General features: G+C 39.9%; 1 protein-coding gene across 3 annotated transcripts in view; it reads left to right on the top strand.

The window, feature by feature from the left end:
* The window catches only part of limk1a (LIM domain kinase 1a), a 53,358-nt gene that overhangs the window by 9,920 nt on the left and 24,713 nt on the right, over positions 1–18,725 (top strand). For 2 of the 3 annotated variants that reach the window (XM_078246247.1, XM_078246249.1), the window contains one exon: positions 14,132–14,270. In XM_078246247.1, the coding sequence (XP_078102373.1) occupies positions 14,132–14,270 (139 nt within the window). Of the gene's footprint in view, positions 1–1,470; positions 1,615–14,131; positions 14,271–18,725 lie in introns of those variants that run through there. The other variant, XM_078246248.1, reaches the window with a different exon arrangement.

The raw sequence follows: 18,725 nt of genomic DNA on the forward strand, positions 1-18,725 counted from the left end.
AACAACCTCTTTTTTACATTCAGTGTGCATTTACTTATCATACGCAGTGTTTTCTAACGTTGGTGATGGATTCCCGTTCATGCTCGCATTCATGATGTTGTCACATCAACAAACACACTACTGTTATGAAAAAAAAAGAAAGTTGAAACTGCAGCTCCTCTGCTGCCTCCTCCATGTGTTGTAGGACACATTTCTGCCTCCTTCTGTACCTCTACACTCTGAAGAAATGTGTCATCTGAAGAGTTAAAACGAAAGATAAAGGCAAATTAAAGATCACTAAATAATATGTATATATTATATATATATATAAGGTCTTGTCTGCACCATATCTTTCCTTCCAGCTCTGTGATACAGTGAAGAAGTGGGCTGCAGTGACTCAGCTGTTTCTATCTGCAGATAAACTCTGCCTAGTGACAGAAGCCGCAGGACACGATAGATAATACATGGCTCCTCCTACAGTATGTGTCAGATTGTTTGTTGCTCTGTACCTGGACACTGAACTCTGACAGTGTTCATGATTTTAGATGGTCAGTTAGAGTTTTTTCCTTAAATATCCTGCGACAATACAATACAGAACACGATCTTACCATCTATCAAAAGGTGTTATCCAAGGGAACTGTGTGTTATAACCCAACTGATATGACATTTCTGAGGCAGATACTGAGAGTTTTATAAAAACCGACATATCAGTACATCAGCCGACATGTTTTTATTTAAAAAATATTTAAATAAGTTACATAAACAAACACCTTTTGATGGGGAGCCCTTAAATTTGGATATTACATAAACTTGTTAGTGCTCTCTCATGGACAAACTGTGATGGTTTATCTATTTACGAACATACAATATACTAATACCAATGTATTTTATATATTAATGATAAGCTAATATCGGCTGATATACACTTAATTTGCCCAGCCAGTTTATCAGCACAGCTCTACTTTGTGAGTCAAGATGTCTGAATCAATCTGGGCAGTTAGTCCATGGCGCTGTGTAGACAATATCTGACTCAGCTGGTTTGTCTGAGGCTGCGTAAACAGACGGGTTGCAGTCTGAATGAGACTTCTTTAGGTATATCTGTAAGTTAAGTTATGCTTGATGAGGTTATTTTTCACAAATACCACCTTATGTGATAATTGTTGTCTTATTGAGGGTGAGACGCTCTGCCCCCTCTCATCCCAAGACAAAGCACGTTAGGACTGCTTTGAGGAATGTGGTAAATGAAATGAAATTAGAGGAGGTGGAAGAGTTCAACTGATGATGGATAATAAGACAATTTGATTTGTGCCACCAGAATCTTAGTGTGTGTTAAATAGTGCAGGAAATGGGAGGATCACATTACAGGGGCGGCTCTAATGAGGTTAAAAAGAAGAAATAAGCAGCCACGAAGTGGGCGGGGATGGGGACAGGAAATACTTGATAAAGAAGCATGACCTCTCTGTCCAGCTGCACTGAGAGAGAAAGGAGAGAGAGAGAGAGAGAGAGAGAGAGAGAGTCACCGATGGTTGTGACAGCGAGCTGGTCAAGCAGTTGACCTGACTGTCAAAACAAGGCCGTCGCTCCCACGGGTGACATGTCAGCAAAGAACCAACGCAGCAGGGTGCTACTCAGAAAGTAAGTGAACCAGTGAAAGTATGTGATTAGATGTTTATTGAGTTTATAGTTTGAAGATAATGTTGCTCAGATTAAATGGAATGAAACTTATACAAAACGATCTTAACTTAAGGTTGACTTACTCACTTGTTCTGGGGCTTTTAAATATATCACAGAACCTTCTTCAGTAGATATTTAGATAGTTGCTATGGAATTATAGACATTCAAACTTTCCATTATTTTGAGGACTTTCAGGACTTTTTGTTTTGACTCTTTGTCAGTTTTGCAGTCTGTTGAATAGGGTTGCAACAATTATTTTCATCATCGATTATTTTAAAGACTATTTTCTTGATTATTTGAGTGATGGTTTGGTAAATAAAACGACGTGACTTCATCAAATGTCTAGCTTGTCCGACTAGCAGTCCAAAAACCAAGAATATTAAATTTACTATAATATACATTAACTTTGTGTGTATTATTGCACACCTACTATATGTAAGACCAAGAAAAGTAGCAAACTCTCACATTTGAGAACCATCAGACGTTCTGCATTGTTGCTTAGAAAAACGATTAGTTGAAATAGTTGCCAATTATTTATTCTTCCAATCGACAAATTGGGAAATCAACTAAAGGTTGAAGCTCTAATGTTAAATAAACAGGGAACACAGATGACATTGAGATTATGGCAAATTCTTCCACAATTTTATTTTGATGTGCACGGTTTTTGTAAACGATGTGAACAAGCTATTAAAAACACTTTTGAAGTTTTAGGTATTTCCTAATAAACAAGTTGCAACTAATGATCATTATTGATTAATCTGCCAATTTTCTTGATTTGTTAATGAATCGTTTGGTCTATAAAATGTAATGTAATAATGTAATAAAAAATATTACATGTACTATCACATAAGACAATAAAAAGCATCATATCCTCACAGTTGAGAAACTAGATCAAGGTTACGTGAAAAATGACCTATGTTGTTTCAACCCATAACCAAAGTCTTAAATATCACTTCCCATCAGGTTTTACACAGAAGCTCTTAAACTGACTTAAATGTAAAGCACAAAAAGTTCATCATCAGTGTTTAAATTACATTCAGTGTCTTCACTCAAGTCAAGTCAAGTCAACTTTGTTGTCAATTCTGCAATATGTGCCAGACATACAGAAAAGAGTGCGGATTGGGCCTCATTTTTCTGTCCGAGCCCGACAGAGCAGTAACCGAACCCGGCCCGAGCCCGACAGGCATTAAGATATTTATGTCGGAGCCCGACCTGAGCCCGTCACAATTAAAATCTATTTTTTTTCTCATACTAATGACACATTTGTTTGTGTGGAAAGCCCGCTTTTATTAAGCAACTGTAGGAAGGCATTAGGAAATGTCAACAGATGAGCGCATCAGCGCACATGGGGCAATAAGCTCACAGGCGCGCACCTACATAAAAAGCTTTTTTTTAATTTAAAATGTTCAATACCTTATCGCGCTGATGTGACTGAGCCCGACCCGAACCCGAACTTCATTTCTAAATATCTGTCCAAACCCGGCCCGGCCCGTCGGGTCCCCACGGTTCCCGAACCCGGCCCGGCCCGTGGGCGGGTATTCATCCTCTAATACAGAGCAATTGAAAATATATTTCTCACTGACACACAGTGCAATATGGACATGTGCAACAACAGTATCTCATAATGTCTGTCAGAGGGATGTAGATACTGAAACATGTCCTTGTGTGGGTTCAGATGATTTACTCATTTCTCTTTTAAGTTATCTCCACATCCCCAATGACACAGCACACATAAGTCACACTTCTGTCTGTCTGGATCCAAAAATTCATATTTGTCATTGACTTCCCTCAATGAACAATGAATCAAACCCTGCTGTCCTGCATGTGACTCTGTGTGTGTGTGTGTGTGTGTGTGTGTGTGTGTGTGTGTGTGTGTGTGTGTGTGTGTGTGGCAAAGCAGATAAGCATGTTATCCAGCAGCGCAACCAGGCAAAGGAGTAGGGGAAAACTCATTTGTTCATCTCATTGAATGTCTAGTTTTTATTTTACTCCAAAGAAGCAAGAAATAACAATTTGCTTATATGTATTTCTGTTTGTGTAAATTTGTACATATAACGGAAATTCCGCGATACATACTTAGATAAATGCATATTTATTGAGAATGCACCATGCATGTCAGATTTTCTGAGATTGCATTTGTTATTCTGACTTTTTTTTATCACCCAATTAATGATCCAACTGCAGACAGAGAAGATGTACATTATATTAAACAGTTTTATAGTCTGATTGTATGGCCTGTTGGTCTAAATGAAAGATCAAAAAGAAAAAGCACCTTCCCATAACCTTGCATTAAAAAAAAAATGTTGTGAAGTAAAGACAAAGTTAAATCTTTCCACGGATCCTTTTATTTGGATTTATGAATATTTCCCCCCTAAAATAGTCTGACTCATTGGTTTTTTTTAAAAATCTTTTTCTATCAAAAATAAGTTGCCTGTCATTGTTGCACTAAAAGCTGTTTGATTTTTGATTGAAGCTTGTCATTTTGATTAATAGTCTCCTTTTATACTCCAGTGACACTTTGCTCTGTTTCTGACTCTGCACCAAAAACGTGTCCTCCTCACTTTGACGTTACCAGCATTCATACGTGCTGCTGATAGCATTTGCAGAGAGGAGAAAGGAGTCGTCTTGTGTGTTGGCACGTTTTGATTAATCACCTGTTCCCAAGCTCCAACCTTTGGCTCTCGCTATAATGCTTTAATCACACTTTGAAAATTCAATTTTTCCACATTTGCTCTAGATAAACTCAAGACTTAAACCCTGCATGTGATTAAAGAAAGGAGGATTAAAGCCCTCATGCATTCTCTATTTTGTGAGTCCCGTAACTTTTATATTTGACCTTCATCGTTTCATAAAAAGTATGCAGTCTTTGTCAGCATTAAGACACTTCAAGATATAGAAAACAACATGCACTATGGTTTTATTGAATGGAGTTTGCTCAGGTGTCATGAAGATAATCTGTTGACATGATGGCACTTTTTTTTTTAAAGATAATTTTTTGGGCTTTTCCACCTTTAATTTAGACAAGACAGCTAGGTGAGAAAGGGGGAAGACATGCAGGAAATTGTCTCAGGACAGACTCGAACCCTGGAACTTTGCGTCAAGGCAGAAGCCTCTCAGCATATGTACGCCTGCTCTACCCACTGAGCCAACCCGGCCACGACGTGGCAGAACCTTTAGACGTCCGTGTTGGCTTTAAAGCTCATTCTTGAATTCCACTAGGTTCAACTTTTGCTGCAACACAAAGTAACATCATCCAACAAGGTGCTGTGTGTGCTGTGTTGGCCAATAAAATACATGCAAGCACAGATTCCTGGTAGATTATATTGTAAAGTGAATGCTGTATTTCTACCATTTACCTTGATCGTTGTGATGAATGATGAAGTTGCTGCTGTCATAATACCTTTCCTGTGAGTATTACAAACCATTGTAATACTCAGAAGCCTTTCCACACATTAATCTGTTAGTCCAACTGGACTTCCTGGATCATATTTCAATAGGATTGTTCGAAATGAGCCAGGCCTGAGCAGAATCCATAACCGCACAATACATCCTGGTTAGTATTCTGTCCGACTTGATCCAGACATGCTCTGACATCATGCAAACGTAGGCACCGATAACCTCACAAAACAAAGGCGGCTGCAGTTTTTGTTGTCTTGTTTGTTGTCAATCGTTTTATAGAAATGTTTAATTTTTTTTAACTGGAGAGAAATTGATTTTATTAGTCCGACTTTGATGGTGGCCGATGGTGACTTTCATCAGTCAGAGGCTGGATACAGCCTCAGTAGCCTACAAATATTACAAATAGTTCACATAGACAGCAATCTATGATAGTTCCAGTCTACGGTATTACCATTTCTGATTTGATTCTTGAAGTATTCAGAAACTTTTGCTAACAAGTGGGATGTTAGGATTCTTCAAATAACCTCTAACCTGACGTGTCAATAATGAAAACTATCGTCTTATATTTTTTTGTTTTCAGTAATTGATAACCTGAAAAGCATGTTTGATATTGAATTCCCAGATTTTATTATTATTTATTATTTCATTATTTTAGCCTTACATCGGACTGAGATTCTGCTCCCTAAACTGACTCACGTGGCTGAATTCACCTACCACCAGCTTTCCCTCATGCATCAGTTCCTCTGTTTGTGTCTAAGCTGTCGGAGAAACAGACTTTAATCTAAACTATTTTGTAAAAGACACCTGATAATGAACAGGAGCTCTGCTGTCTCTCCTAAATACCACTAAGCAATGCTCATCAAGGTTTCCAGAGCTCCCTGAAACCTTTTATCATTTCCTCGCAGTGGAACAAGTGAGAGAGCCCATGACCGACTGTGTTGACAGTCAGTCTGTCAGGGCAGCTTAACAGTGACAAAGGAAACTGCTGCCGTGCACATAATTTACTCACAGTCTGCCAGGGCTCCTGTTTACCAACTGAATGGACCACCGGGCCACAAATAAAGAGATTGTCACCCACAGCCAATGCTACAGAGGGCACAATTATAGCTTCTGTTTAAAATGCACAACTTGCTCTCCTTTCTGTGTTTTAGTTCTTTAATTGTTGCAAAAAACAAGTTCTCCAGGGGTTAATGCCGATGTAAATGTTGCTGAGCTTGTGTTTGCCAAGGTCAAGGGAACACACTGAAGCCTGATTGGCTGAGGGATTTCCTGGGAGAGTGTGAAACCACCCAACAGAGAAAGATGTGGGGGTTAGCATGACGTAATGCCTCTGTTTTTTTTGTGAGAGGGTGACATCATCGCTATGGCATTCTGTGTTACCATGGAGAAGAAGGAAGGAGGGGAGGAGAGGGGGGGATGTTAAAATAAGATGAACAAAAAAGGGGGGCGCGTGGGAATGGACTGAATGTGTGTGTTAATGTCTTTGTGTGTGAATGAATCAAACCACACAAATTCAGCCAATTTAGTCTAATAGGAAGATTTATTTGTTAGTGTGCCCACACACACACACACACACACACACACACACACACACAGACAGGTACGTATCCCCCGTCTCTAGGTGGGAATCCTTAGAATTTTCTGGAAAATATGAGCAGTGAAAATCTTGGCACTGGACCGGGAATTCTCCGCCTATTTATGTCGCCTCTGAGGGGAAAGAGAGTGGTCCCCCCTCCAGACAGTCATTTCCTCAGCTTGACTTTCACCCGTCTGTGTGTGGGTGTGTGTGGGTGGGTGGGTGTGTGTCCCGCTAACCCACAACCCCCTTGTCTCTTTCCCAGAGGTTGTATTTTCTCTTTGTCTGTAAGGATTTCACCTGCAAGTACAATAACAGCTGAGCACTTTTTTCATGCAGTAGACACATTTGTTTCTAACGCTTGATGTTTATTGTCTAGATTTCCTGATTTTACTGGAAGGCCAAGCAGACCGGTGTATTGGCTTATTGATCAGAACTACTCAAAAGCGTTTCTGCCGTCTTTGCAGATAGAAAGGAGATGGATGTCCTCCTGAGCTTGGCGCAGATGATGGAAGATTTAATAGTTAATGAGGACATACACATGTGTGTTTTGAGGGGTGAGGGGGTAGGTGTTTGAAAAGGTGTGGCTCCTCGTAAATCTTTCAGCTTTGCATCTGTCAGTTGGTAATGAACCTGCTCACACCTCCACCAGAACACACACACTGTTTCCTTTTGACTCCTCCTGCTTCCTGTAGCAGTGTCAGCCCACACGTCATTTAATGACCTGTGGCTACATGTACACACACACACACACTCAACGTAAAATGCTGACCAGAGCTGGATGGTCAGCAAGGTTTGTGTGGGAATCAGATTAAACTCTGGTTTGGTTTTATTCCACTGTGAGGCATTCAAGGGCTTATCCTGAAAGAAGTCAAACTGAGACCTGAGAACAGATAAAATACAAGAGCTGCATGCTCGAATACACTGTAGTAGCTTCACATACTTTGCTTTATTCAGATTAGACCTACAACGATTAGTCAATTAGTAGATTAATAGTAAAAAAAAAAAAAAAAAATGTCTGTATTTTTAGCTTCCCAAATTCTGCTTTTCTTTGTCATTCATGATTGTGAATTGATTATCTTTGGGGTTTTTGGACTGTTGGTGAACAAAACAAGACATTTTAAAGTGGCCATATTATGATAATTTTCAGGTTCATAATTGTAATTTGAGATTGTATCAGAATAGGTTTACATGGTTTAATTTTCAAAAAACACCATATTTTTGTTGTACTGTACATTGCTGCAGCTCCTCTTTTCACCCTGTGTTCAGGTCTCTGTTTTAGCTACAGAGTGAGACCTCTCAACTTCTGTAAGATCTTTGTTGTCAGTCACACATGCGCAGTAACTAGGTAAGGATTACATGAGCTAGCTAGCTGTTACTGCAACTTCGGCCTGTACAAGGCCGGATTAGGCGGGAGACTTCTTCTAAATGAGGGCGCACTTCTGACTTTGTGTGGAATACCTGCAGAACAGGGACATGTAAGTAGTTTTATACAATTTATTTTGTAGATTAGGGTGAATTTGTGTGTGTTGTAGCAGTGTTTTGCCATTGAGAACGAGCTAGCATGCTAGCGCTAGCATGCAGCGCTAGCATGCTAACGGTTAGCCCCCTAGGCCCCTCGTCTCGGCTAGTGACGTAGAAAGCCGTGCAGATTTTGAACAGCTCACCCGGAGACTGAAGGCAGGACACATTCAGAAACCCGTATCTTACTCAAAACAGCATGGATGTTTTTTTTTTCAAAGTTTGTATGCGTGTGGAAGCACCAGAGACACAAAATAACACCCCAAATCCCAGAAAAAGTGATTTATTTCATAATATGGACACTTTAAGATGTCACTTTGGGCATTTATTTTAATATTAAATTTCTTTTTAACATTTAATCAACTCAAAAATTGCAAGATTATTCTTATTATTATTAGTTCAGATGTGTACTCTGCGTACATGTTGCAAAATAAAAACAATGCATCATCTTAGTACCATTTTAGCTGAGAAGCTGCAGGGCTGACTCATATTTGAGATGCAGCTCACATGTTACCCCACAAAGCTCTGCATGCTTCACCAACAGGCAACTAACATTTAGCCCTAATTAATAAATAATTTCTATCAGCATTGCTGATCAGCATTCAATCAGTTTGCCATTTCCCTGTGTTTGTTTCTGTTTGACCTTTACCTAATTCATTTTGATAGGCAGTTAACTGTTGTAGGCCTGCAACTAATGATTGCCTTTATTGTTGATTAATCTGCAGATTCTTTTCTATTTTGACTAAACCTATTCATTGATTGTTAAAATAGTGACTGATTTATATTCTGTTTAATTGTTTTAGCTTTAGTTTAAACACATAAAAATAACTATAAATTATATGTTTTTATGTATCTTCTGTATGTGCTGAATGGTGACATACAGTATGTTAATGCATGTCACACATTTTTCTAATTTGTTAAGGTTTCTGTTAGTCATTATTTCTCTTTCAATGTATTTACATTTTTATCCTCTTCAGCAGTTCAGTCCCTCAGGGAATTTCATTTCATTCATTCATTCTAACCTGATGTCTTTTCCATTCAACTTCAACTCATTCATATCAACTGGGACAAATTAATCATGTTAGATATTGACCCGGGTCAGGCTGCCAGCATGATAAATAGGATGCACAGTCATTCAAAAACATTATATCATGGAAGTGTGCAATGAGATCATCTCACTGGGAATAATAAATATGAATAATAGCAGACTAATAAAAAAGCAGCATATGGAAAATTCATCTAGCATACCATAATTTAGAAAGATAATTTCAATCCATTTTTTTGTTTATACTAAACTACTACTGTTTCATGTCCATATATTGAGATCCACAATACATTTTTTGACTTATTATGACCTAAAATGAAAAACTCATTACATATGTTAAATTATATTGTATTGTATGTACATTTTTTGAAGAGGTAAAACTATCAAACAATTTACCACAATAAAAAAACTAAGATTAGAGAAATGTATTTCTCTAATCATTTCGTGATTTCAGCCACACTAGCATTTACAGACTGAATTGGCACCTCTGTGATTTCAGGTCATATTGGCTGTCTTGCCAATAATAAATGAAAGTATTGACAGAGCCTTGACATCATGTATGGGGGATAATGTTTGTAAATTCAAGTAAAATACAGACTTCACTTATCCCATGTGAATGCGCTGCATGAAACACAGACGTGGGGGGTTAATTTCTAAATCGCATGAGGTCCTCTTTTAATACTAGTCCTGTGTGAATAGGGATTTAGTCTTATTTCTTGTTAGGTATCTCAAAACCCTTTAGATTTACAGTATCTTGTGAACCCTTAGAGGGGTCCCACCCCCCAGGTTGGGAACCACTAACCTAGAAGACAAAAGAGTATGAAAACTAGCCTTTGCAGATTACAGACCCTGAGTATGTGATTGTGATAGTACTCAGCTGGAATCAAATGTTAGCAAACACAGACGGTCACCTTCCTCTGTCTGTGTCTGGGGAAAAGGTTGCCTCCTTTTGACCTGGTAAAAGGAATTTATTACTCTGTCACGTTTAGCTAATTCCATCAGGGATTTGAGCAGAAGGGAGGACAGTTGCAGATTTACTAACTCCACTCTCTCATTCTCATCTTCTCTGTCATTGGTTGTTTGCTGACCCAATCCAGCTGGGTTTCATGGTGTCTGAAATCTGCTCTGCTCCCTCTCACTTGTTCATGGGGGTTGTTTATGTCTAAACGTCCTGCCTTTTGTTTGTCTTTTGACATTTTTGTCCTTGCGCATTGCGTCTTAAATCAGTCAAAGGTCCGTGTTATTTAGTCTTTATTGTCTCTTTGTCTGATATTAGCCTTTTCTCATACCATCTTACAGATTTTCTCAAACTCATTTCTTTTTCTGTCCTTGAACATCATTATTGATTGCTTTGCTAAAGGGCATGTAATATTTAGTAGTGTCAGAGCGTGTGAGAGTGAGCGAGACTACTAAGCTTTTTATTCAGCTATTTTGTTTTCGGAGCATCATATAGCAGAGTGGGTTAAAGACTCTCTGAGTCTTTCAAGATAATCCTCTTACACGTCCGTTGCTGATGCACACACAAACACAGTCACACAAAAACACCCAAATGTGAGTGCAAACACACTTTAACACACTTTAACACACTAACCGTGAAAAGCATTTGATTTTTTATTGTGGTGGTGTTTTTTTTTGGAGCATAAAAGTCCTGAGTTGTAACTGAGCATTGCTGCCGGTCTCCTCCACCTCTGAGATAAGATTCTTGTCCTGAAGACAGAAATTTGGTGTCACCATCTGGGAGTCACTAATGTATTCACTCATATCTTTAATACTCTGCTGCCACTCCCAGCTCTGCTCCGAGAGGCTTTACTATGAAGGAACTGAACCTTAGAGCGTTAAGGTGTGTGTGTGTGTGTGTGTGTGTGTGTGTGTGTGTGTGTGTGTGTGTGTGTGTGTGTGTGTGTGTGTGTGTGTGTGTGTGTGTGAACACATCTGTGTGTATCCTCCCCAGGTGACCTTGCCCTAGCAGGGGTTTGCAGGTTGCGTGTGTGCAGTAACGGCCGTTATTGAGCGGCAGAGAGCCAAGAAAGCTGAGTAGCTCCTGGCTTGGTGCTGAGGACGTCTTCTGAAAGCCTTGACCCACTTCCAGCCCCCCCCTCCCACACACACACACACACACACACACACACACACACACACACACACACACACTGCATACTGAAGCAGCTCTGCCACAATCTGCTGAGCTGCAGTGAAGCTCTGCATGCAGATGCTGGGAAGAGTGGGTGTGTCTGTTTGTCTGTCTAATAAATAAATTGTGTGTGCGTGTGCTGCAATGGTATGAGTGTAGTTATGTGTGTATGTGCAGGCTTACAGTATAGGTGCAACACCTTGGGCAAAATCAAAGAGAATTGGTGCTTGCCAGAATATGAGGCAACCAGCACATTTATAATTGTCAAATCAGAGCCAGACACTAAGAACTCAGCAATGTCACTAAAATTAAGAAATGTGACTCATATGTAAATGTAGACAGCAAGATATTAGGATGAGACGAGCGATAAAGTAAATTATTGTGCTCCAGCCTTTGGAGCCATGTACACTCTTTAATATGTTTAGAGCAAACAGCCCTGGTCTTAAACTGCCCTGAGCTGGGACGAGGCCAGACGGCTGGCTGATGGGAGGTAAGCTCCAATGGGAAAGAGTGGAGACACTCACTTCTTAGTCATGGCCATTAGACACAGAGATTTATACAGATTACAAACAAGCACATACATGGCTGTAAGCATGCAGATGCAAGTGCACTAACTCACATATACAGTACAGAAATGCCTTTACCATAAGCTTAGGGATTAGCACAAGTTTTGATATATGGCCACACAAAGAGCAAATGTGCCCACTTATCCACATCAATGAATACATGACATGTTTACAAACAAATTATAATGAAAAATAACAGAGACACATTTTCTAATCAATGGAGATCAGTAAGGTGCTGCCTGGTTTATTCTGGTGTGTTTTTCAACAACAGATGGGCCTGAGTTACATGAGATTGTTAACACCCTTTTGTTTTGCTAGGAATTATCATCCATTATCAATTACCAGGATATAAATAACCTTCGTATGTTTTTGTCACTATTTTGATTATCAAACCAGCATTTGCACCGTGTTTGCTTATTTGCATTGTCAGTCACCACACACGCTCTTTGTCACCATATTATGTTGTTATTATGTCACCCTCTGTCCTCGAATCTTTGTCATTCACCCCTCACTCTGTCAGCGTCTGATGTCTATCAGGCTAACGTCACTCTGGACTTTTACAGCAGCTTTCTATGGAACTCTGGAATCAGACCAGACAGAGCTCTACATATAACTAGCCTATGTTGGATGGTGCTGAGTGTCAGACTGTTTACATTTCAAACACAGTCTCAACAACAAGGGTTCATTTTCAGAAATGCAAAACATAATGCTGCTGTCTGCCCCTGGATAACGTTACGTGAGGAGCACTTCATGTGTAATGAAATTAAATTAGAATAGAACTGTATTGTCCTCACAGAGTGGGCCTACAGGTACTGAGATAACGAAATGCAGTAAAATGCTTGTATCACCCGGGAATTGAACCCAGGTCGCAAGAATGGGAATCTTGCATGATACCCCTACACCAGCGGCGCTTATTAGGGCACTGCTATGCTGCAGTAATCGTACACATTTTCATAATAAAAAAAATTCGGAACAGAAGCAGCATGTTTTCGGCCTCTGGGGGGAGCGTTGCAAGAGTTGACTGATATATCTCGTATATCTTTTTTATATAGGCCTATGTTTATGAGCCGGCGTTGCTAGGAGACGCGCTGTCATCCTCGACGTACGCATAGAAATAAAACAATAGCATGTTGTATTGTTTTATATCTATGGTCGTACGTTACTTAATTGATAAACAAGTGTAGCTGGTTTTAAACCGTCTTTGCTTGTAGCCTGTATCCTACGACGCGCTGGTGACTTATTGTGCTGTTAAGTTTGCAAACTGTCTCTGCCTCCTTCACGGGTTCAGTTGCGGAGACAGACCAAACTCAGAGCAACGGGTAACGTGACGTTAACGCTACCCCCGACGACTCAGCACTCTTTACGTTACACCGTGTCAAGTCAAATCAAAGTCAAAACAAACACGAAGGACGGATTTCTTAGAAAAAACATTTAAATTAAGTTTGACTTCTGGTAGGCTACTGATTGATGTTGGTTAATGAAATATTTACATATGGCACACACTGCACATGTTCAGCTACAATGACATTGTTTTGTCTTGTGTTCCTCCCTTTTGCCATTACTGTTTTTCTAAGGCCCAGCCATAGTTGTTAGTGTGATCTCATTTTTGTCTGTTCCACCCTATGTTCCACCCATAGACTGTAAAAGGTTCCACCTCAGTTGTGGTGGTGTGTGATAGAGCCACAATGGGACTTATTATCACCATGAAAACTATAATTTAGGGCCCTTTAGGATGTCATTAGAAGGGTAAAGTACGGTTTGGAGGGTGCAGTACAACATACTGTTCTGTCAACACAAGAGTGTGCACTTTTTAAAGTTCCTGGAGGTCTGAACTGCTGATTCAGTGACATATTGATGATGTTGGACACTTGTGTTTTCAGCTTTTTGTGCTCATCAAATGTAGAAATATGGTACAATAAGTGTTAAAAATAATAGTTTATGAATCTATTATTTTTTTGAAAGACACTCAACAGTTTTCAATTCAATGTTTTAAGTCATTCATCAAGCAAAAATGCTAAATATTTTCTGTTTCCACCTTTATGTTATTGTAAATTGAATATGGTTTTAATGTTTTGGACTGTTACATAGAAATACAATTTTATTTCTATGGAATGTTGTAGATGTGCAATTTCAATAACTCTGGGACGTTATGATAGGTGTTCACTATGTTTTGGGCTTAGAAAGGTGTTAAGCAATTGCTCAACTGCTGATGTATCTCTTTCCGTCTGTTCTTTTGTCAGGTGTTGTGAGTGCAGCGCCTCGCTGTCCCACTGGTATTATGAAAAGGATGGACGGCTTTTCTGCAAGAAGGACTACTGGGCCAAATTTGGGGAGCTGTGCCATGGCTGCAATGACCCGATCACCACCGGCCTCATCATGGTAAGAGGATTCATCCGCTGACTCTCATCTCTCATCAGCTCCCTGGTTCTTTGTTTGCTGGTAAACCTCGAGTTACAGCCTGCAGCTGTGACACTCACAGTACGCACATACATGTACATGCAAAGACAAACACACACACACACACACACACACACACACACACACACACACACACACACACACACACACACACACACACACACACACATTTACAGCCTTACTGGTTGGTGTGTGCATGTAGGATTTGTGCCAGACCTGTAACTGACCCTGATGCCTTTGGTTGCTTTGTCAGATTGTCTTACAGACCACCAGTGAAAGTCAGAGCTGTTGTTGTGACACAGGAGAGCAGAGAAGTTCATGTGCAGAATAGATGTGGTCACAGCACCGGAAAGCAATTAAACAATAGAGTGAGCCTCCACTGATAAGTGCTGCTGCATTATAGAAAAGACAAGATACAAGCATCAAAGGAGAGGTGTGTCTGTTTGTTGATTAGTGATGGAATCATACACATTCAAGGCTTGAAGAAACTGATTAATACTGTATGTCGGTGTAACAGTATATGTTGGGCTCTTTTTCCCTGCCGGCGCAAAGCCAGCAGCAGCACAAATGCAGGTGCAATGCAATTTTCCTTTTTTGTGCCTGTTCAGTGATCTTCTGGCTCCAAATGAACTCACCCCTGCTGATGAGATGGGAGACGAGCAGCTGAGCAGTGCAATTTTGGCACTCTTTTCAGCCCCAAACACAGACCACTTCTTAGTACAAATGCAAGGCCATTTTCAGGGCTTTAGTTTGCAAAGACACACACACACACACACACATACACACACACACACACACACACACACACACACACACACACACACACACACACACACCTCCAAAATCAAACACAAAACACCCATAATGTATGTTGATTTTTGCCTCACTCAGTTTGCTACACGTTTTCTTCTACTGCATAGATTGAAATATTCATTAAAATTTGAATGCAGTTTAACATACAATATATAATTCTCTGCACTAGAGGTCTCCATATGGGCCTCTCAATTGAAACACAGACTTTTTGATGACGTCGTGAAGTTGCGTGGGATCATGGGAGTTGTTGTCTTCATTGTTAAACAACCACCATTGACGATGAAAATGTATCTGTTCAAAGCCCAGACTATTGACTTGATCAATACAGTAATTCACTGACTGTTGGTTGTCCTTTGATAGAGGAAGCTGGTTAAAGTAAAAAGCTCAGTTCATTTGTTGCACATATGCATCTTCTTAGACACATTTGCTTCCCGGTCAGCTACAGCAGCCAGCAGCTTCATTAGGTCATGTTTCATGGTGATGATGAACAGAAATCATGCATGGCTTGGCCTTTCTCTGCATCTCTGAGTGTGTGTGTGTGTGTGTGTGTGTGTGTGTGTGTGTGTGTGTGTGTGTGTGTGTGTGTGTGTGTGTGTGTGTGTGTGTGTGTGTGTGTGTGTGTATATTTTATCATTTACTCTGCCTCCAGACAGCTTGTCCTTTGCAGTGCAATCTCAGTAATGAAACATGGAGGAGACTCTAAAGTGAATTAGGTGGAGAGAGATGGCAGCACCACCTCTCCTCTTATTTCTCCTTCTCTGGTTTACTGCTCCTTTTACAGTGCAAAGACACTGATTGACCGTATCTGCAGTTACACTTTAATAAATTTGAGATCGGTCAGCCAATCAGCCTTTAGTTGCCAAGATGGCCAGAACAATTGTATTACCTTGTAGACATGAAGGGCTGCTCCCTACGTCTGTGCCACACCCAGTTTATTCCAGTCCTGCACAGTCACTCTGACATCTGCACAGATTAGCAGGTGAATGCAGTCCTATTTTTAAAATTCACTGATGCCACTGCACCTGAAAAGGCTGCTGTCACAGTTAGTGAAAACACATCAAGCTCCATGATGCAGAGATGACTCAGAGTCTGCAGACAGAAACGTAGAACTGATGGTCAGCCAGACCAAAACAATAAATATGTAAGGTATGCAATTTCATTACTACTACCACAGTGATGTCCACCATACAAGCCGAAGAAACCGGCAATCCAACTTTTAGAACTTCTCGTCCATGTTGGCTCAATTGTGCAAGCAAGTGGACCTTAAGTGTACATTGTTTTGTTGACTGCTGTTTCCAAGCACAAGGATCAACTGCCAAGCTTAAAATAACTTGTCTGTGATAGATAGAAAAGTGTGATTGTGTACCGTTTACATTGTTTTTTCAGTGACCACAGCTGCCCTGTGGATGGGGCCATTGTCCTAATTGACAACGATATCTTAGACTGTACAGTATGAGCATGCTGGCGTGTTTGTTTAGGTGTACACAGGTAGGTGTGTGTGTCTGTGTGTGTCTGTGTGTGTGTCTGTGTGTGTGCAGCTTTATCTGTCGCTTCTGCTCCTGTCATCACCTTCAGCCTTGAGTAAACTGGTAGTAATTCAGCCAGATGATGTTACTCAGTTATTTATTGCCCTTACTGAGACTGATTTATGTGCTGAATACTAGTTAACTGATGTAATTGAATTTCCTCTCCTACCAGCCCTCCTTCACTCTATCCGTCCATCACACCTCATACTGTGCAGCCATTTCCACGTTCAGTTTAGAGTGGGTCTGCCTTTCTGCAAACAACCCAGGGCTAAGAGCCAGCTGATGGGAGTGGGGCCAGACATCGACCTGGGCCTGTTAGATGTGCAGACTTTGAGAGGAGATTCTGGTTTCACGGTTTCTCCCCCTCACTGCGTTATCTTTTCCACAACGCTCTGTCATCAGGTTGCTCTCAACACTCCTGTGTGTCTTTAGAGTAGACTCCAGTTTAATGTTGACCAGCAAGACATTAAGGATTAAATACCATGGCCTTGGGTCAAACCTTCTTTGATTTAAAGGTGGAGTAGATGATGTAGAATAGTTTATGTTGGTGAGATGATTAACTTTAACATGAAATGTAATATCTGAGGTAAAACAGTTAAGGTCCTGGATGCTGTGTCCATCACAACATACAGAAAGGCATTGATATGAATGCTGAACATATTGGGTGTATACTGTATATATTTGAGATATGAGTCAAAACTATGATTGGTTTGTGAGTGGACTTGTGAAAAAGGTTGCAAGAAACAGATATATAACACAGGAGTAACCATAGATGGAGAAGGAAATGATTGACTAGTTTGGGATTAACTTGAATGAGTGGATAGAAAGCTACGTGTTTAATATTTGTAAAGGCTGGTAATGGTAGAAAAGTTTGTATGACTAGTTGGAAGGCAAAAGTGTTAGCTGTTCTGAACAGCCACACTCAAAGGCGGGCTGGAAACCCACTATCAAAGAGAGGGAAAAGATGCGATATTGTTTAAGTATGGGAATACATGGGCATACATTTTCAGACATTCTCTCTTAGAAGGCATCCATATAGCCAACCGTCTGGCTGTTAGTCCATCAGGTCCCATTATTGTTTTGTCATGACCAATCATGAAGTTGCTGTTTTGTGTGTTTTCGTTTCATTTGTGTGTTTGGCCTTACTGGCAATTAAATCTGGCATTGAAATCTTGGGGACTTTCTTTGTTTCTTTGTTTCTGAGATTGCAAGAAGTACCGACATAGCTGAAGGTGAAATCCAAGACATTTCCCTGAAATCACAAGTGCTAATGATTTTGGACTTTTTGGCATCATATGTTCCCAAATCCAAATCACATGTTCTGAAAGTTACATCATGTGCCAAGTATTGTTATCTGTTTTTGGATTTGCATTTGGATCTTTTTGGAACATTTTGTCACAAATAATAAATGAAAAAACAAAGAAATTAAAAAAGAAAATTAATAAACACCTAAATAACAGACCTGACTCGTTATGAATTCATGAGTGAGATTAAGTTTTGGTGTTTTTGTGAAGTTAGTTTGATATGAAATTAGCTAAATTGTGATTTTACTCATTACATAGTGTTTCCAGTATTAGATACACATACTGTATATGTTGTATGTCATTCAGTGGTTCTGTTTTAACTGCTTAAAAGATTAACCAGAGCAGTTTAACAGTGAGAGACAGCCAATTTTGGTTCTGTGCCTTGAATGTATTCTGACTTTATGAGTTGTATACAAATATTCTCCTACGTATGTGGTTATTATTGAGAAATTTAGATATTTTGAGGGGTTGGCCACCAAACCAATGGAAAGACCCAAATCAAAGTGTACTTTATCAACTCCCTCTGGTGTGAGGTAGCTCTATGGTTGAGTGGGAATATGCCAGTTGTTTCTATAAACGCCTGACTATTATTTTGCCTCTAAGTGAAGACAGACAAATGTGCAATACGTGTTGGGAAATGTTATTGTTAAGTTAAGTTGTTGCTGTTCAGGCTGTGACACATGTTTTTTTCTAGCAGCAGGATGAGTTGATGATGATCTCATCAGTGGCGTTGAACACAGTATGAACATAGCGCTCAGTCTCAGTGTAGAAAC

This window comes from Sander vitreus, chromosome 3 (genome assembly GCF_031162955.1).
Source record: "Sander vitreus isolate 19-12246 chromosome 3, sanVit1, whole genome shotgun sequence".
NCBI classification, from domain to species: Eukaryota; Metazoa; Chordata; class Actinopteri; order Perciformes; family Percidae; genus Sander; species Sander vitreus.